Source organism: Ranitomeya variabilis, chromosome 8, assembly GCF_051348905.1.
Source record: "Ranitomeya variabilis isolate aRanVar5 chromosome 8, aRanVar5.hap1, whole genome shotgun sequence".
Taxonomy (NCBI): Eukaryota; Metazoa; Chordata; class Amphibia; order Anura; family Dendrobatidae; genus Ranitomeya; species Ranitomeya variabilis.
Genome location: NC_135239.1, coordinates 150418331 through 150440225, shown reverse-complemented (window position 1 = coordinate 150440225; position 21895 = coordinate 150418331). Strand labels below are relative to the sequence as shown.

General features: G+C 40.0%; 1 protein-coding gene across 1 annotated transcript in view; it reads right to left on the bottom strand.

The window, feature by feature from the left end:
• Positions 1–21895, bottom strand: part of GRIN2B (glutamate ionotropic receptor NMDA type subunit 2B) — an 820631-nt gene that overhangs the window by 226246 nt on the left and 572490 nt on the right. Inside the window, exon 5 of the mRNA XM_077276818.1 lies at positions 14250–14364. Within this exon, the coding sequence (XP_077132933.1) occupies positions 14250–14364 (115 nt within the window). The remainder of the gene's footprint in view (positions 1–14249; positions 14365–21895) is intronic.

Sequence of the window (21895 nt, the reverse complement as noted above, 5' to 3'; positions counted from 1 at the left end):
TGTGGAAATTCAAAGACTGAGAAGTGGGGCGTGCAATATTATTTGGCCCCTTTAACTTAATACTTTGTTGTGCCACTTTTTGCTGCGCTTACAGCTGCAAGTCGCTTGGGGTATGTCTCTATCAGTTTTGTACATCGAGGGACTGAAATTCTTGCCCGTAGCTCATTTCTTGCTGGAGCGTAGGATCTGATCAGATGTATGAGTATGATGTATGAGTATACTGGCAATATATGTGGAGGCAAATTTCAGAGGCAGTAATGGAGACCGTGACTGTGAGCAGAATAAGCTGCTTGGGCATGCGGTGTGCCCACACTGTGTACGTTCTGTTGCCTGGAGCGCTGGTGGCGTGCTGAGATGCTGAGGGAGGCGCACGCCTCTGAAATTTGCCTCCACATATATTGCCAGTATACTCATACATCTGATTATAAGTCCAGATCCTACGCTCCAGCAAGAAACGAGCTACCGCTGATCTGTCTGTCCAGATGCAAAATAAATGACTTTATTTTCTACAAGCATTATTGAGTGCCAAGCTTTTTGATACATTTGATTTAAAAGGCTGGAAACTACACTTGAGCACCTCTTCTCACAAATTTATAAAGTGCTGTGTAACTTGTTCTTGAAATTCTTGCCCATTCTTCCTTAGCAAACAGCTCGAGCTCAGTTTTGCACTTTCTGAAAAGCCTTTATGACTGTATAAGTATATCAACTACACTTTCAAAATATTGTCGTTCAAAATTTTTCATGGATTCAATGACTCATCTATACAGTTCAACATGGTTATTGTTGAATTACAGTCATATGTTAAATATACAAAAAGCATAGTAAAATATTTTAGGATTAGATTACTCATCCATAGAGTATTAAATGCTTTCTGTCACAGTTTGTTGTATATAACTTTACAAAAAAATGTTGAAAATGCTGCTTTTTTGTTCATATTTCTTTCCCATACTATTCTGTATTCTGGGGTATATCTTTGTGATATACAACCTTAAAAAAAATGTTTAAATATGTTGCTGGGTTACATTTCTCAGCCATAAAGTATTACATGTTCTTCGGTATATTTCATTGGTGTATAACCCTTAAAAAACTTGTTAAAAATTTTATTGTTATTATATGGATTACCCATAGACTATTCCGAGGTCTGGAGTACATTTCCTTGGTATATATCTCTCAAAAAACTTGTTTGAAATGTATCAGTAATATATTGCTCATCCATAGAGTATTACATCTTCTTGGGTACAGTTCGTTGCTACACACGTGGTCAAAATTGTTGGTACCCCTCGTTTAATGACAAAAAACCCACAATTGTCACAAAAATAACTTGAATCTGACAAAAGTAATAATAAATAAAAGATCTATGAAAATGAACAAATGAAAGTCAGACATTGCTTTTCAACTATGCTTCCATAGAATTAAAAAAAAATAAAACTCATGAAATAGGCCTGGACAGAAATCATGGCACCCCAGAAAATAATGTGACTAAAGGGACATGTTAAATCAAGGTGTGTCCAAGAACTAGCATCACAGGTGTCTACAATCTTGGAATCAGTGAGTGGGCCTGTATATAGGGCTACAGATACTCACTGTGCCGTTTGGTGACATAGTGTGTATCACACTCAATATGGACCAGCGGAAGTGAAGAAAAGAGTTGTCTCAGGAGATTAGAAAGAAAATTACAGATAAACAAGTTAAAGGTAAAAGTTATAAGACCATCTCCAAGCAGCTTGATGTTCCTGTGACTACAGTTGCACATATAAAGAAATTTAAGATCCATGGGACTGTAGCCAACCTCCTTGGACATGGCCGCAGGAGGAAAATTGATGACAAATCAAAGAGACGTATAATACGAATGGTAACAAAAAGCCCAGAAGAACTTCTAAACAGATTAAAGGTGAACTTCAAGCTAAAGAAACATCAGTATAAGATCTGTCGTTGTCTGAACCAAAGTGGACTTCATGGGAGACGACCAAGGAGGACACCATTGTTGAAAAAAAATCATAAAAAAGCCAGACTGGAATTTGCCGAACTACATGTTGACAAGCCACTAAGCTTCTGAGAGAATGTCCTAAGGACAGATGAGATAAAAATGGAAATTTTGGGCAAGGAATATGAGCTTTATATTCACAGACGGAAAAATGAAGCATATCAAGAAAAGAACACTGTCCGTACTGTGAAACATGGAGGAGGCTCTGTTATGTTCTGGGGCTGTTTTACTGCATCTGGCACAGAGTATCTAGAATCTGTGCAGGGTACAATGAAATCTCAAGACTATCAAGGGATTCTAGAGAGAAATGTGCTGCCCAGTGTCAGAAAGCTTGGTCTTAGTCGCAGGTCAAGGGTCTTGCAACAGGATAATGACCCAAACACACATAGCTAAAAACACCCAAAAAAGGCTAAGAGGAAAACATTGGACTGTTCTGAAGCAGCCTTCTATGAGCCCTGACCTAAATCCTATTGAGCATCTTTGGAAAGAGCTGAGACATGCCATCTGGAAAAGGCAACCTTCAAACACAAGACAACTGGAGCAGTTTGCTCACCTACTGTATCCTCACCCATCCCTTGTAGATTGTGAGCCCTCGTGGGCAGGGTCCTCTCTCCTCCTGTACCAGTTGTGACTTGTATTGTTCAAGATTATTGTACTTGTTTTTATTATGCATACCCCTCCTCACATGTAAAGCGTCATGGAATAAGTGGCTCTATAATAATAAATAATAATAATAACGAGTGGGCCAAAATACCTGTCAAGAGGTGCCGAAGTCTCATTGACAGTTACAGGAATCGTTTGATTGCAGTGATTGGCTCAAAAGGTTGTGCAACAAAATATTATGTTAAGGGTACTATCATTTCTGTCCAGGGCTCTTTCAAGAGTTCTATTTATTTATTTTTTTAATTCTGTGGAAGCATCGTTGAAAAGCAATGTCTGACTTTCATTTGTTCATTATCATAGAATTTTTAGATAGTATTACTTTTGTCAGATTCAAGTTATTTCTGTGACTATTGTGGTATTTTCTGTCATTAAACAAAGGGTACCAACAATTTTGACGACGTGTGCATATAATCCTCAAAAAAGTTGTTCAAAATGTATCAATATTGCTCATTCATAGACTTTTACATATTCAACAGGTGGCGCCATAGAGTTCAAGACCTCTTTTTCTCTGAAGAGGCAATTTGCATTTTTCAATTTCCCAGAGGAGCATTGAACGGTAAATAAGCCTCCTTACCTTGACAAGCCAGAGCTGGTATTTCAATCTCCACAAGGAGAAACCTTACCCCTTAGACCTCAGTCCAGAGCCTCTCACCTAGCCAAATCAGTTCTCATGCTTTGCACTGATGAGGACCAACAGCCCGAAACACCGTGTCTGCGAATTGAGATACTGATTGGGCTCTTATCCTAAGTCATATTGCAAGACTCGTTAAAGGGTTGATTGTGACTTGTAGGATCGCTACTTCCAACAGGTGGCGCTATAGAGTTCAAGTCCTCTTTTTCTCTGAAGAGGCAATTTGCATATTAAATTTCCCAGAGGAGCATTGCACGGCGAATAAGCCTCCTTACCTTGACAAGCCAGAGTTGGTATGTCACTCTCCACAAGGAGAAACCTTACCCCTTAGACCTCAGTCCAGAGCCTCTTATCTAGCCAAATCAGTTTTCGTGCTTTGCACTGACGAGGGCCAACAGCCCGAAACACCGTGTCTGCGAATTGAGATACTGATTTTGTTCTTATCCCAAGTCATATTGCAAGACATGTTAAAGGGTTGATTGTGACTTGTGGGCTCGCTACTTCCAACAGGTGGCACTATAGAGTTTAAGTCCTCTTTTCTCTGAAGAGGCAATTTGCATATATATTCTTGGGAAGATTTCAGGGGTAAATAAGCCTCAATAAACTTGTTAAAAATTGTATTGGTATTTTATTTGTTAGGGTTGGTGGATTTCACCAAATAAAAATAAATAACAAATAAGGTGCAATCACAACCCGGGGTCCACCGTGCAGTAAACTGCTGCTAGTATGAACAAGATGGATAAAAAACTAGCGAACTTTCCTCCTTAAACACCCTGAGTTAACTCCACACAGTGTGAATGGAATGCAGAAAACCAAACCCAAATACAACTCCGAGGTGCACAGGGAGAGGAGTACCTACTCAGCTAACCACTGAGAGATACAAGGACAGTAAGTACCAGCTCAGCTAACCACCGAGGGGTACAGGAAAGGTTAGCACCAGCTCAGCTAACCACCGAGGGGTACAGGGAAGGTAAGTACCAGCTCAGCTAACTACCGAGGGGTACAGGGACAATAGGAAGTGTGTAATACCCCATTAGAACTACTGCAAAAAAACACATGGGTTGAACTTGCTCTGTGGTGCAATACTCTGTTATCCCACAGGGAAGTATACACATGGGATGGGAACAGATAGCAAAAACACACAGTCAGCAAGAGCACGCAGCAAACCTCCTCTCCGGAGGAGCCAGAATTCTGATGGCTTGATGCCAGCCCTGAACTCACACAGCCAATATCCTCTCCTGAGGTGCCAGAATTCTAATGGCACAGGACCAGCCCTGAACACATGCTGACAGAGATCACTGACGTCCCACTGGTAGCTGATACGGTGCTAAACACACAAAACGCAGACAGAGCGACAGCGAATCCACCCACAAACACAAGTGATGTTAGCACGCCCGTGTGCTTGCTGAAAGCCCTTTATGCACCAGGCTCCACCCAAAACACTCATGCACAGTCGGACAGGGCATCTACTGTGGGCCAATCCAGAGCAGCCACATCACCAGAGCAGAAAGCATCCAAGCACCAATGACAAGGCGCCACATCACGGACATGCTCAGTAAGGTGATTTCTGGACTTATACTCCAGAGAGTGGGGCTGCCTCTGTATACCACTGGTTACCATAGACTTTAGCTGCAGATCCAGCAAGAACCACACATATAACAGGAGCCTGAGCAAGATGCTGGGACCAATGTCTGTGCTAAGCAGCAGACCCAGCAGGTGGACCTGAATGGGAGACCAGAGCAACAAACAGTGCCTGTGATACATCCGTCCCGGCTTCTAACAAAAGTGCTCACCCATAAAATGTTCTGTGGTCTGGAATACATTTACTTTGTACATAACCCTCAAGAAACTTGTTCAAAATGTAATATCATATTCCTCATTCATAGGGTATTACATCTTCTTGGGTACATTTCATAGCAATATAAGCCTCAAAAAACTAGTTAAAAAATTTTGCGGTATTTTGTTGCCCATCCATAGGCTATTCTGTGGTCTGGAGTACATTTCATTAAACACTCAAAGAAATTGTTTCAAAATGTATGTGTATTATACTGCTCATCTATATCTATATATAGTATTACATCTTCTTGGGTGTATTTTGTTGCTACATAAGCCTCAAAAAACTTGTTCATAAATTTATCGGTATGATGTTGCTCATCCATAGAGTATTGCATCTTCCTTGGTAGGTATATTTTGTTGCTGTAAAAGCCTAAAAAAACTTGTTAAAAAATTTATCAGAATTATATTGCTGACCCATAGACTATTCCGTGGTCTGGAGTACATTTTGTTGGTGTATAACCCTCAAAAAAATTGTTTAAAAATGTATCAGTCTTATATTGCTTAACCTGTAGGGTATTACATCTTCTTGGACACATTTCATTACTATATAACCCTCAAAAAACTTGTTGAAAAATGTAGGCTGTATGCACATATTGCAGATGCTGTGCATTTTTGTCTCAATTTTTCTGCGCCAACCTGTGACAAAACCTGAAGCAAAACCTGATGCCAGCAAAGTGATTTAGAAACCTGACGTGTCATGCACACATTGAGTATTTTTGACTTGCAGATTTGGTGTAGGAAATAATCTGCTGCATGTCAATTTTCTGTGTGTTTTTGGCCATTTATTTCACTGAAAATCAATCAAAAACGCCAGCCAAGAGATGCAGAAATGGTGCAGAAATTATACTCAACGTGTGCATATACCCTTATTGCTATTATATTGCTCCCCCAAAGACTATTCCATGGTCTGGAGTACATTTCCTTGGTATCTACCATATTTTTTGGACTATAAGACGCACCGGACCATAAGATGCACCCCAAATTTCGGGAGAAAATTGCAGAAAAAAAGATTTTTTATGAGATGGGGTCCGTCTTATTGTCTGAATTTACAGTATCTTACCTGAGGGCTGGCGGTGGCAGAGCAGGGTCACAGGAGGCATGGTGTGGGCAGAGGTGCAGTGGGCGATATGGCGTGCACCTGAGCAGGGTCCCTTCCTTTTTAGGTGGGCGATGCCACAGCCTGGTGTCCATGGGGGGTTGCAGCAGTGCTGTGACGGCGGCAGAGGTGCGGGGATGATGAGGAGCAGTGAGCGGTATGGCATCAGCAGGGTCCCTTCTGAAGGTAAGGTGACGCAGCGGCCCGGTATCAAAGGTAAGCAGCAAAGCCGGGTGAATCATGGCTTTATCGGTCATCTTCCTGATGCCGCGTGTGCGCAGATGAAGTGCTCTGCTTCCCGGGGAGTTCGCAGATTTAGATTTCGGCTTCAGGAAAATGGCCGCTGCGATCTCCATCTGCGCACGCGCGGCCTCCCGCGGCCATTTTCCTGAAGGCCCGGGGAAGCAGAGCACTCCATCTGAGCACGCACGGCCTCAGGAAGATGACCGATAAAGCGCCGATTCACCTGGCTCTGCTGCTTACCTTGGATACTGGGCCGCTGCGTCACCTCACCTATGGAAGGGACCCCGCTCACGCCATACCACTCACTGTGCCTCATCATCCCCACACCTCTGCCGCTGCCGCACCTCTGCAGACCCTAAGTGCAAAGCTGTCAGTTTGCATAGCATAGGGATGCTTCTGCATCCCCATACTGTACAAGCGATCAACCTACAAAAAATGATAGTCCGATAGTGGGAAAAAGTAAAAAAACGTTAAAAAAAAGGTTAAAATTTTTTAAAATATTTGTTCCCTTAAATAAATATTTTTATGAAAAAAAAATCTAAACAATAAAAGTACACATATTTGGTATCGCCATGTCTGCAGTGAAACAACCTATGAAGCTGTCCCACTAGTTAATCCCTTTAGTGAACACCATAAAAAAACAAGAAAATCAAAAAGACAAATATGAATAAACTTGGTACCGCTGAAAACGTCATCTTGACCCACAAAAAACAAGATGTCATACAGCTCCATCCGTGGAAAAATATAAAAATTATAGCTCTGAGAATAAAGAGAAGCAAAAATAATTATTTTCTTTATAAAATACGGCAGTGCAAAAGAGCCAAAACATAAAAAAAACTATATAAATGGGGTATAGGCTGCAATCGTACTGACCTGAAGAATGAAGCTGCCTTATCAATTTTACCACACATGGAGCAACGTTAAAAAAATAAAATCCTGAATTGCTGTTTTTTGTTAATTCTGTCTCACAAAAATTGGAATAGAAAGAGATCAAAAAATGTCATGTGTATGAAAATGCTACCAATAAAAACATCAACTCGTCCCGCGAAAAACAAGCACTCATATGATTCTGTCTTCCGAAATATGGAAAAATGATAACTCCCAAAATATGGTGATGCTTTGCAATAAAAAGCGTTTTCTAGGTGTGTGTCAGCAGCCAAACATTGAAAACCAATATAAATCTGGTATCACTGTAATTGTAGCGACCTGAAGAATAAAGTCACCTAATCACCTTATACTGCATGAGGAACAATGTAAAAAATAAAACCAATTCTTCACCTGTTGTTTTGTTCATTCTGCTTCCCAAAGATCGCAGTAAGGCTCGGCACACATTTATCCTGTGCTCTGCGCTGAGCGCTTACATCAGGGTTTCCATGTAAATCCCTGAAATACGTGATTCAAACGGAACCTCCAACAAAAGATTCCCTATAATGAGGCAGATAGAAGCATCTGACCAGTTATCTGGCGGTGTCCGTCTTTTTAGAATTGCATAAAACTGCCGTCGGCCACAGTTTTCTGCACCTTTGAAAAGAATGATACAGCTGAACAGAGGGGAGACAGAATCCAGAGTAACTCTGCTGCCTCATTTTAGTGAATGGATCCCTTATTACTTTCATCTGAATCACGTCATGTGGAGATTTAGATGGAAACCCCAAAGTAAGTACTCAGAGTAGAGCGCTGGATAAATGTCATCTTAAATGTTATGGAAAATGTTCCTAACAAAAGCTTCAACTCAATCCAAAAAAAAGCAAGTTGCCACTCAGGTTTCTCAGTTGTTAACGTTACTGGTAGCACAAAGGCTTTGGAAAAACTAAATGGACCCTCACCCCTCTAAATTAAATTCAGCAAATTTTGAGCTCCCAAATCCAAATGCCCCTTCCCTTCTGAGCCCCACAGAGTGCCTAACCACATATAGCATCTATATTTGGCATTTTTGTACCGATGAGCGCCCACCTAACTTACAGGTACATGTTTCCAGAAGCATTAACTGGGCATACTACGCTGGTCACTACAGTGTTCTCATCACTACAGCGGCAGTTTGCAATTTTCACTCGGCAACATTCATTGCTGATTGTTTCTGGAAAACACCCATTGAGTCAAAATCTTCACAACACCTGTAGATAAATTCCCAAAGGGATACAATTTCCAAAATGGGGTCACTTGAGGGGGGATTCTGCTCTTCTAGCACTTAGGGGCTCTGTAAATGGAGTTCACAAACTATTCTAGGAAAATTTGCACTCCAGGAGACAAATAGTGCTCTGTCCCTCCCGAATCTCGCCGTATGCCTATGCAACATATGGGGTATTACCACATTGAGTAGAAATTGAGGGACAAATTATAGCGCCATTTTTACTCACTTCTTGTGTGAAAATGTAAAATCTGGGGTTAAAACAAAATTTTGATGGTAAAAATACAGTTATTTTTTCTTCACAGCCCAAAAATATCAAATTCTTGTGAAACACTCGTGGTGTAAATATGATCACTGCACCCCTAGGTGAACTCGTTGAGAGGTGTAGTTTGTAAAATGGAGTTATTTATGGTGGTTCTGCTGTTGTGGCAACTCATGGGCTCTCCCAATGGGTCATGGCGCCCACAAACCATAACAGTAAAATCTTCAATATAGCATGGCACTCCTTAACTTCTGAGCTTTGCACTGTTCCTGAAAAATATTTCCCAATTACATATAGGGTACGGGTGCACCCAGGAAAAAAATTGAATAATTAAAAACTAGGGGCTAAAACAACATTTTAATGGTAAAAATGTAATTTATTCTTTCTTCACCGCTCAATGGAATAAAATTTTGTGAGGCACACGTGATGTCAATATGATCACTGCACCCCTAGATTAATTCACTGGGGAGAGTAGTTTGTAAAATTACATTGAATATGGGGATTTCTATTGTTCTGACACATCAGGGGCTCTGCTAATGTGACATGGCACCCTCAAACCATTCCCACAAAATCTGAACTCCAATGTGGCGCCTCTTCCTATCTGAGTTTTGCACTGTACCTCAAAAGTAGTATTTCCCCACGTATGGGGTATTGGCGTACTCAGGATAACTTTCCCAACAAACTGTATGGTGTGATTTCTCTTGTTACCCTTATGAAAATGCAAAATTTTGTACTAAAATAACATTTTTGTGGAGAAAATGGTGGTTTTTATTTATTTTCACGGCTCAACGTTATAAACTTCTGTAAAGCACCTGGGGGTTCAAGGTACTCACCACACATCTAAATACATTTACTGAGGGGTCTAGTTTCTAAAATGGTGTCACTAGTGGGGGTTTCCACTGTTTAGGCACATCAGGGGCTCTCCAAATTGGACATGGCGTCCACTAATGATTCCAACAAATTTTACATTCAAAAAGTTAAAAAACGCTCCTTCCCTTCCGAGCCCTGCCGAGTGCCCAAACAGTAGTTTTCTCCCACATATGAGGTATCGGCGTACTCAGGAGAAATTGCACAACACATTTTATGGAGCAATTTCTCCTGTTAGCCTTACAAAAATGCAAAATTTATGACAAAAATGCATTTTTGTAGTGAAAATGTAATTTTTTTTATTTTCATGGCTCTACATTATAAACTTCTGTGAAGCACCTGAGGGTTCAGTATACTCATTGCTTATCTAGATCAGTTCTCTGAGGGGTTTAGTTTTCAAAATGTTGCCACTTGTGGGGTGTTCCACTATTCAGGCACTTCAGGGGCTCTCCAATCGTGACATGATGTCCGCTAATTGTTCCAGCAAATTGTGCATTTAAGGTCGGAGTCACACTACCATATAATACATAGCACTTGGACCAATATTCCTCTATGGGGCAGCTCACATCATTGTTTTTTTCCTCAGCCGTTTTAAATGTGCAAGTGAAATCGCAGCATGCAGTGATTGTCACCGACACTCGGCCGAGTCTCGGCTCACTCGCACCCATCTAAGCCTATGGGTGCGAGTGAGACAATGCACATCACTCGGATATTAGTTTCTCCGCCTCCTCCGCAGCTGTGCTCTGATCCTCTCTGTGCGAGAGGCTCGGAGCACAGTAGCATGACACTCGGCTCCCGCTTGCAGCAGAGCAGGAGCCGAGGGTCATTAGCATATCACATCCAATGCTCTCACATCTGATGCAATGCGCTAGTGTGACTCCAGCCTAAAAAGTCAAACGGCACTTCTTCCCTTCTGAGCTCTGCCATGTGCTCAACCAGTGGTTTTCCCTTACATATGGGTTATTGGCATGCTCAGGAGAAATTGTACAACAAATTTTGTGATCCATTTTGTCCTATTACATTTGTGAAAATAAAAACATTTGGATCTAAAGTAAATTATTTGTGAAAAACGTTAAATGTTCATTTTTTTCACATTCCAAAAATTACTGCAAAGCACCTGAAGGGTTAATAAACTTCTTGAATGTGGTTTTGAGCAGCTTGAGGTGTGCAGTTATAGAATGTCACTTTTGCGTATTTTCTATCATATAGACCCCTAAAACTCACTTCAAATGTGAGGTGGTCCCTAAAAAACGGTTTTGTAAATTTTGCTGAAAAAATTAGAAATCGCTAGTCAACTTTTAACCCTTATAACGTCCTAACAAAAAATTGTTTCAAAAATTGTGCTGATATAAAGTAGACATGTGAGAAATGTTATTTAATAACTATTTTGTGTAACACCACTCTCTGATTTAATGGCATAAGAAGTCAAAGTTTGAAAATTGCTAAATGTTTGAAATTTTTGCCAAACTGCCATTGTTATATCGAAGATATTTTACCACTATCATGAAGTACAATATGTCATTGAAAAACCATTCTCAGAATCACTGGGATCCAAGTGTTTCAGAGTTATTACCTCATAAAGTGACGGTGGTCAGAATTGTAAAAATTGGCCTGGTCATTAACATGCAAACCACCTTGGGGGGTAAAGGGGTTAAATTATATCTTTTTGTCAATCCTTTTAAAATTTTGCCTTATATACAAGTTATAATACAGGAAAAAATGTTTCTTAACATTTTTTTTCCTTTAAAGTGCAGTTTCTTGTCCTTTTGAAATGTTTCATTGTCACTCCTTAAAGTGGAGTAAAAGTGTGACACCATTGTCCTCAGCAGCGATCTGGCAGTCAGAGATGCTTTCAGGGGTCTTCCCCACGCTGTTCTCCTTCCATTCAGCACTTTTCCCATCCATTTGAACATTTTCACTGCCCCCCAGACCTCTTTGAAGGGTCTGGCAGGAAAAAAGCTTGGCTTTCCCATTGACTCCCATTATACTCAAAACGAGAAAGCGAGTATTAGGAATTTCTCGAATTGAGCAAAGAGCACCCGAGCATTTTAGCGCTCCCTCATCTCTACTTTTAAATTAAATATAAATATTTTTTATATATTTTATTTTTAAAAAAATCTGCAATTCTTCTTTCAATTAAGTTGTGCAGTGTATGATTTTGTGAGGTAATAACTACTGATAGAATAATAGACCATCACAAATGTGCTATAAATACAGTACGGTTATCAAGGAAAAGATAAGAATTAAAAGTCAGCAAGGTGAGACTGTAAGAAAAGAGCTTATCTAATACATGTTGTCAAGATCACAATATACCGAAAAATATAACAAAATGGAAATTATCACTGTAAAACCAGAAGAGGGCAACTTCTGATAGATGCTTAGACTTGTAAAGCATCGTCATCTCCGCACTCTTCTGTTTTTTCCTTCCTTCTTTCTCGTTGTCCTCTTTAATCACCCTCTCTTGTTTGAACTATATGAGCCTGTGTTGATGACAGGAGACTTTGCCGGCGATGGACAGTTTAAAGAGATGCAATAAACAGATGCACAAGTATTTGGGTCATGTTTCTTGAAGAAACGTGAGCTGGGAAACAAGACTGTTGAAACAGAATTGTACTGAACAAAACCAGATTGCTGCACTATGGAAAATAGTTTAGGAACCTTACAGATCGGCCACATTTTAAGAAACACTTATCAGGTAATTTGTAATATTTACCTGCTCTCAAATCCCAAAAGTCCACGTTTCCATCTGTTGGTGTGACCAAGTGGCACTTATGAACACAAAGCCAACCCAGATTTGCTCAGATATACGGTACTTTTAAGATTTTCTTTCCTGGTATTTCAGGCTATTAGGCAATTACTTACTGAAATTATTTGGTCAGCCATGGTGTCTAAAGGGCAAAGTTTATCCTTGTGGAGAATACCAAGTCAGGGTAGGAAGACTTCTAGGCCACGCAATCCTCCACAGGGAATTTACATATGCATACAGTGGTATGTACAAGCTTGGGCACCCCTCATCAAAATTACTGTTTATGGTGAAAAGCTAAGCAAGTTGAAGATGAAATGATCTCTGAAAGGCCTAAAGTTAAAGATGACACATTTCCTTTGTATTTTAGGGGAAAAAAAAAAAAAATATATATATATATATATATATACATTATTTACATTTTAAAAATTAAAAAAGGAATATGGGCGGATGCAGAAAACTCTGGACACTCTGCATGGTTAGTACCTACACAAAAATAGCTAGAATTTGGGATGAAAAAAGAACCGTGCAGAGATCATTTCATCTTCAACTTTCTTAACTGTTCACAAAAACAGTAATTTTGGAGAGGGCCACCAAACATTTACATGCCACTGTATAGTCCCTAAAGAGAGGAAGAGATCAATACCTCTAGTGCCACCTGCTTCAAGTCGGGATAATAAAAGTCAATATTGACCCTTCAAAGGCCTCCCACAGGGCTAAGGATAACTAGCCAAACTAGAAACTCCATTTGCAGAAACGTGCTGGGTGGGAGTCCTCCAACAGAGGTCTAAGGGGTAAAATTTCTCCTTCTGGACAGTGCCAAGTCTCTGTAAGGAGACTTATAGGCCATTCAATGCTCCTCTTGCAATTTAATTATGCAAATAGGCTTTTCTAAGAAGAAAAGAGGAGGGACTCAGTGCCACCTATATAAAATAGCATTACTAAAAGTCAATATAGGCTGCTACAAAATTGATTGTCAGCTATTGGCATGATGTAGTAATATTGAAATAATTATTCATATACTTCAAACATATTCCTCACGGCTTTCCAGTCAGTTGAAGCAGTAAACACACAATATGACGAAAACTGAAACAAATAAATATTCACTGACAATTAAAACTAAAGCCCACAATCAATAAGTGCAAAGTGCTGATTTTGTCCATTGCACTAGCTATTTAGTCAGAAAATAGGAAACAAAAGGATTAATCTGTAACTTCTACAACTACTACTACTACTACTAAAATGCCTTCTATTAGCAGAATAAAACTAGAAAAGTAGACATTAAGTGAAAAAAATATTGTCACTGGGGCTTCATAGCGATAGCGACATGTTAGAAGTTTCTATTAGTAGGATGTTGGTACCAAGACCTTTATTGTTGTCATTGGGTATATGCAACAGATCCTCGGAGAGGCAAAATTATTGGCATACAGGCCATAGGTTTTCTAGAAGCTCATATAGAGCTTCACTGGGCTCTCTGGAATAACAGAACAAAGCGGATCACAGCCCAAGAGGAACAGCACTAACCTGAGTGCCTTCTGCCCCTTCATGCCACTATGAAAAAGCTCTGACCAGTGTTTTGTGGAAAGAAGAAACTGCCAATAAATAAATCTCATAAGTCTCATAAGTACAAGTAGGGGAGATTTGCTTCACTTAATCCATACATGCCTTCCAAATATGACTGTAACAATATGTCCGCCATCCTGTAAAAGCTGTAGACTGGAAGTCACCAGAATGTCAACATGAAGCTCTAATAATACAAGTCAACTAGTAATAAGAAGTTTGTTTCCAGAACGTACCCTTTCCCATTTTCTTTCTTGGTTGAGGAGAATAATAACCAATTTCGGGTGCATCTGGTATCCATCTTCACTAAACGAGAGGTTCCGTCCTTCAAATGTTACATTAATTAAATACCTGTAAAAAGCAGAGAAAAATGTCATTACAGATAAAGCTTTTGTCTATAAAAAATGTCAAGATTGCATAAAAATTCCCTGATGGCAGCTCATGGTATAAAATAATAAATCATAGTATATTCCCAAGATTGAACCCCCTGTCTCTAGTGCAGGTCTCTCTGGTGACCTCAATTGGAAGTGGATGTAATGACGTCCCTTTCTTTGGACACTTGACTGCTTAAGTCTGTGCTTGGCTGAAGCGGTAAGGTATGTGGAACCGCCTGTCATTGGCTGGGCATCTAATGAAGTCCTCTTCTAGACACCTGACTGCTGCAGCCAATCACAGGCCTGACCGATCAAGTGACCAAAGAATGGGACATTACTTGCAACCCAGGACAATAGCACTGGAGGGTTCTGCCTGGAGCCACAAGGGTTCAAACTGGTGAGAATAGTGTCATTAATTATTTTAGCTGGTAACTGCTTGTTGAAGAAAATGTATTTACCCTGGAAAACCCCTTAAAGCAACCACTTGACTGACCGTTCTGGACCATAATATGAGAAAACTTTTTACAATTATGATACTGCATTTCTTAAAATGACATTTTATAAGATGCCATTTGCTATTAACATATTTTTCCATCATTTAAAACAATAAATGCAATATGATTAAATCATTCTGATGAATATGGTTTTTAATACAGTGTAAAATAAACTTTAGGAGAGAACACCCCAGCTACCCTTAACCCTTTCCCGCTGTAGCCCATTTTCATTTTCATGACCAAGAAAGATTTTTGCAAATCTGCCATGTGTCACTTTATCTAGTCTGATTCTTCCAATCCCATTGATTTTGACACTGTTTAATGATACATTGTACTTTATGTTAGTGGTGCATTGATGTGATTTACAATTATTTTTTTAAATATTGTTTTTTGACAAAATTGTTGAAAAATGTGCAATTTTTGACATAGCACACAAAAAGTTAATAAATAACATTTATCACGTGTACATTATATCAGCTTAATTTTTTAAGTTTATAAATTGACTTTGAGGAAACTCTTGTACTGTGTACAATTTTGGTCTCTGTATAAGAAACACATTGGTGAAAATGAGCGGTGCAGAGAAGAGTGACCAAAGTTATTACAAGCATGGGTGGACTGCAATGCCAAGGCAGGTTACCAAACTTGGGGGTATTCAGTTTGGAAAAACTTAGGCTTAGGGGTGATCTTCTTGCAATGTGCAAATTTATGAGGGGACAGTACAGAGGTTTTTCTAATGAGCTTGTTACACATAGGCCTGCCATGTAACAAGGTGGAATCCTTTATGTCTAGAGGAAACATGGTTAAAATATAAAGTATAAATACCCAAATCCTGGATGGTAAAGAAAACAAAAAAAGAGGGGATGGGTCCACATGGCTCAACCAGCTTCTTCAGGGGAATGAGGGTAAACAATGCAGCACTTAGAATACCCTTACTGTGTAAGGCATAATCAAAACATGGAGAGAAGATAAAAAGAAAGAGAGCAAACTATCAGCGTATTCTTGTGCACTCTTCGAATTTTGTCTTGTTACCCGTCTAGTTTCTATTTTTATTTTATCTTTTAACTCAAAAATTTAGATGAACTAGATTGTGAATGGCATGTCGACTTTACAAAGCCCCCAAGGTGCCAAAACAGCAACCCCCACAATTGACTATTTTAGAAATGACACAGGCACTTCAAAGAGTTTTATAATTGTAGGCTATGTATTTGTGTTTTTTTACACAATAATGTTGCTTTATCCCTAACATTTCCTTTTCATAAAGGGTAATAGGACACATTTTGTTACACAATTTCTTACAAACATAACAGAACCTCATATGTGGTCAGAAAATATTGTGTTATGAATATGGCACAGCTTGGAAGGAAGGAGTGCCATTTGAGTTTTGGAGCACAATTTTGGCTGGAATAGATTGTGGATGACATTTCTGATCACCAGAGCTTTTTACGTGCAAAAACAGCAGAGAACCCCAAAAAGTGACATTTTTGGAATATGTTTATGGGTGTACAAAGCATTTTGAGCCAACAGGTTTTTCAAAACAAAAATTTACAACTCTGTGGAAGTGGAAGTGGAATTGAAAAATTACTTTTTTTCCCTCTGCAATGTTACTTTAGTCTCGACTTTTCATTTTCACAAAGGTTATATTATTCTATATTTCCTGAACACAGCTACGTTTTTGTGATATTTTATGCTTAATTTCTGTGGTTTATTACATTTTTATTAATATTATGACTTTTTTAAATTATTCCCTCTATGGTACTTGAACACTGAACATCGTCGCTGGTCTAATACGACGTAATATCCATTTATTGCAGTGCATTTGATCTATCAGCACTATGCTAACAGAAGGCCTGTAAGACCATGGTTATGGGAGGACCGAACAGGTCTCCGTAGTTGTGCAGTACCTGGCTATGGCCACTATGCAGTTGACAGAGCTTTGCTGTGCCGGTCCGCAACTGAACACTACTGTCTGCCATTAGCACTGGGAACAGCTGATCGACGGGGTGGGGGGCGGGTGTCGCACCACCATCAATCAGATATTGATGGCCTTCCATTATGATTCTCCAGTTCATTATGAGTTCATAGACACCAAACATGTCTAGGTTCTCTTTTATTTAAGTGGTGAAAAAAAATTCCAAACTTTTCTAAAAAAAAAAAAACAAAAACACAATTTTCTGATATCCATAGCGTCTCCATTTTTCGTAATCTGGGGTTGGGGTTTATTTTTTGTGTGCAGAGCTGACATTTTTAATGACACCATTTTGGTGCAGATACGATCTTTTCATCGCTGGTTATTGCATTTTAATGCAATGTCGCAGCGACCAAAAAAATGTAATTTTGGCGTTTCACTTTTTTTTATCTCTACGCCGTTTAGCCATCAGGTTAATCCTTTTTTTTTATTGATAGATCAGGTGATTTTGAAAACGGCGATACCAAATATGGATAGGTTTGATTTTTTTTATTGTTTTCATTTTGAATGGGGCGAAAGGGGGGTGATTTGAACTTTTATATATACAGGTCCTTCTCAAAAAATTAGCATATAGTGTTAAATTTCATTACTTACCATAATGTAATGATTACAATTAAACTTTCATATATTATAGATTCATTATCCACCAACTGAAATTTGTCAGGTCTTTTATTGTTTTAATACTGATGATTTTGGCCTACAACTCCTGATAACCCAAAAAACCTGTCTCAATAAATTAGCATATTTCAACCGTCCAATCAAATAAAAGTGTTTTTTAATAACAAACAAAAAAACCATCAAATAATAATGTTCAGTTATGCACTCAATACTTGGTCGGGAATCGTTTGGCAGAAATGACTGCTTCAATGCGGCGTGGCATGGAGGCAATCAGCCTGTGACACTGCTGAGATGTTATGGAGGCCCAGGATGCTTCAATAGCGGCCTTAAGCTCATCCAGAGTGTTGGGTCTTGCGTCTCTCAACTTTCTCTTCACAATATCCCACAGATTCTCTATGGGGTTCAGGTCAGGAGAGTTGGCAGGCCAATTGAGCACAGTAATACCATGGTCAGTAAACCATTTACCAGTGGTTTTGGCACTGTGAGCAGGTGCCAGGAAGCATGAAGTGCTCCAAAATCTCCTGATAGCTAGCTGCATTGACCCTGCCCTTGATGAAACACAGTGGACCAACACCAGCAGCTGACATGGCACCCCACACCATCACTGACTGGGTACTTGACACTGGACTTCAGGCATTTTGGCATTTCCTTCTCCCCAGTCTTCCTCCAGACTCTGGCACCTTGATTTCCGAATGACATGCAAAATTTGCTTTCATCAGAAAAAAGTACTTGGGACCACTTAGCAACAGTCCAGTGCTGCTTCTCTGTAGCCCAGGTCAGGCGCTTCTGCCGCTGTTTCTGGTTCAAAAGTGGCTTTACCTGGGGAATGCGGCACCTGTAGCCCATTTCCTGCACACGCCTGTGCACGGTGGCTCTGGATGTTTCCACACCAGACTCAGTCCACTGCTTCCTCAGGTTCCCCAAGGTCTGGAATCGGTCCTTCTCCACAATCTTCCTCAGGGTCCGGTCACCTCTTCTCGTTGTACAGCGTTTTCTGCCACATTGTTTCCTTCCAACAGACTTACCATTGAGGTGCCTTGATACAGCACTCTGGGAACAGCCGATTTGTTGAGAAATTTCTTTCTGGGTCTTACCCTCTTGCTTGAGGGTGTCAATGATGGCCTTCTTGACATCTGTCAGGTCGCTAGTCTTACCCATGATGGGGGTTTTGAGTAATGAACCAGGCAGGGAGTTTTTAAAAGCCTCAGGTATCTTTTGCATGTGTTTAGAGTTAATTAGTTGATTCAGAAGATTAGGGTAATAGGTCGTTTAGAGAACCTTTTCTTGATATGCTAATTTATTGAGACAGGTTTTTTGGGTTATCAGGAGTTGTAGGCCAAAATCATCAGTATTAAAACAATAAAAGACCTGACAAATTTCAGTTGGTGGATAATGATTCTATAATATATGAAAGTTTAATTGTAATCATTACATTATGGTAAATAATGAAATTTAACACTATATGCTAATTTTTTGAGAAGGACCTGTATTTTTTTTCATATTTTTCAAAGCATTTTTTTTTTACTTTTGCCATGCTGCAATAGCCTCCATGGGAGACTAGAAGCTCCCACAACTGGATTGGCTCAGCTGCATAGCAGCAATCATCAGATCTCCTCTATGTAGCAGAATTATAGACTTGCTATGAGCACCGACCACAGAGGTTATCATGCCAACGCACCAATGACGCCCGATCATGTGATGGTGGTAACCGATGCGCGCATTTCCAGCCGGATGGCCAGAAGTGCTTCTTAAATGCCACTGTCAGAGTTTGACAGTGGCATTTATCTAGTTAATAGGCGCAGATGGATCGCGATTCCACGCACACCTGACTTGTCCTGATTTTGATCAAGGGTCACCGCCGGAGCCACATCAAAGCGAGGGTTCTGCCATGTCCGATGGCAGTAAGGGGTTAAAACCATGCTTGCTTCACCCATGCAAACTACAGCAGTGAATTTAGAAAATAAAAGACATTATTATTTTTGATGTCTTCTTTGTGCATGAGATATTATACAAATTGATGTCATAGTGCAGTGAAAAAGTACAATGAAAAATAGGTTTTAATGGATCAATAATATAATGGTATTGCAGTACAAGACGCCACTCTGTGTCACTGGTATGTAGTACACATGCATGTGACAGTGCAGTGATAATGCACACAAAGATGTCACCGAGCAGGGATAATGCACAAAATGTCACAGTGTAGGGATAATGCACAAAATGCCACAGTGTAGGGATAATGCACACAATGTCACAGTGCAGGAATAATGCACAAAATGTCACAATGCAGGGATAATGCACAAAATGTCACAGTGTAGGGATAATGCACAAAATGCCACAGTGTAGGGATAATGCACACAATGTCACAGTGCAGGAATAATGCACAAAATGTCACAATGCAGGGATAATGCACAAAATGTCACAATGCAGGGGTAATGCACAAAATGTCACAGTGCAGGGATAATGCACAAAATGCCACAGTGCAGGGATAATGCACAAAATGCCACAGTGTAGGGATAATGCACAAAATGTCACAATGCAGGGATAATGCACAAAATGTCACAGTGCAGGGATAATGCACAAAATGCCACAGTGCAGGGGTAATGCACAAAATGTCACAGTGCAGGGATAATGCACAAAATGCCACAGTGCAGGGATAATGCACAAAATGCCACAGTGTAGGGATAATGCACAAAATGTCACAATGCAGGGATAATGCACAAAATGTCACAGTGCAGGGATAATGCACAAAATGCCACAGTGCAGGAATAATGCACAAAATGCCACAGTGTAGGGATAATGCACAAAATGTCACAGTGCAGGGATAATGTACAAAATGTCACAGTGTAGGGATAATGCACAAAATGTCACAGTGCAGAGGTAATGCGCAAAATGTCACAGTGCAGGGGTAATGCACAAAATGTCACAGTGCAGGAATAATGCACAAAATGTCACAGTGTAGGGATAATGCACAAAATGTCACAGTGCAGAGGTAATGCGCAAAATGTCACAGTGCACGGGTAATGTACAAAATGTCACAGTGCAGGGATAATGTACACAATGTCACAGTGTAGGGATAATGTACAAAATGTCACAGTGCAGGGATAATGTACACAATGTCACAGTGTAGGGATAATGCACAAAATGTCACAGTGCAGGGATAATGTACAAAATGTCACAGTGCAGGGGTAATGCACAAAATGCCACAGTGCAGGGGTAATGCACAAAATGTCACAGTGCAGGGATAATGCACAAAACGCCACAGTGCAGGGATAATGCACAAAATGCCACAGTGTAGGGATAATGCACAAAATGTCACAGTGCAGGAATAATGCACAAAATGTCACAATGCAGGGATAATGCACAAAATGTCACAGTGAAGGGATAATGCACAAAATGCCACAGTGCAGGAATAATGCACAAAATGCCACAGTGTAGGGATAATGCACAAAATGTCACAGTGCAGGGATAATGTACAAAATGTCACAGTGTAGGGATAATGCACAAAATGTCACAGTGCAGAGGTAATGCGCAAAATGTCACAGTGCAGGGGTAATGCACAAAATGTCACAGTGCAGGAATAATGCACAAAATGTCACAGTGCAGGGATAATGTACAAAATGTCACAGTGCAGGGATAATGTACACAATGTCACAGTGTAGGGATAATGCACAAAATGTCACAGTGCAGGGATAATGTACAAAATGTCACAGTGCAGGGGTAATGCACAAAATGCCACAGTGCAGGGGTAATGCACACAATGTCTCAGTGCAGAGATAATGCACAAAATGTCACAATGCAGGGATAATGCGCAAAATGTCACAGTGCAGGAATAATGCACAAAATGTCACAGTGCAGGGGTAATGCACAAAATGTCACAGTGCAGGAATAATGCACAAAATGTCACAGTGCAGGTATAATGCACAAAATGTCACAGTGCAGGGGTAATGCACAAAATGTCACAGTGCAGGAATAATGCACAAAATGTCACAGTGCAGGTATAATGCACAAAATTTCACTGTGCAGGGGTAATGCACAAAATGTCACAGTGCAGGGGTAATGCACAAAATGTCACAGTGCAGGGATAATGCACAAAATGTCACAATGCAGGAATAATGCACAAAATGTCACAGTGCAGGGGTAATGAACAAAATGTTACAGTGTAGGGATAATGCACAAAATGTCACAGTGCAGGGATAATGCACAAAATGTCACAATGCAGGAATAATGCACAAAATGTCACAGTGCAGGGGTAATGCACAAAATGTCACAGTGCAGGAATAATGCACAAAATGTCACAGTGCAGGGATAATGTACACAATGTCACAGTGTAGGGATAATGCACAAAATGTCACAGTGCAGGGATAATGCACAAAATGTCACAGTGCAGGGATAATGCACAAAATTTCACAGTGCAGGGATAATGCATAAAA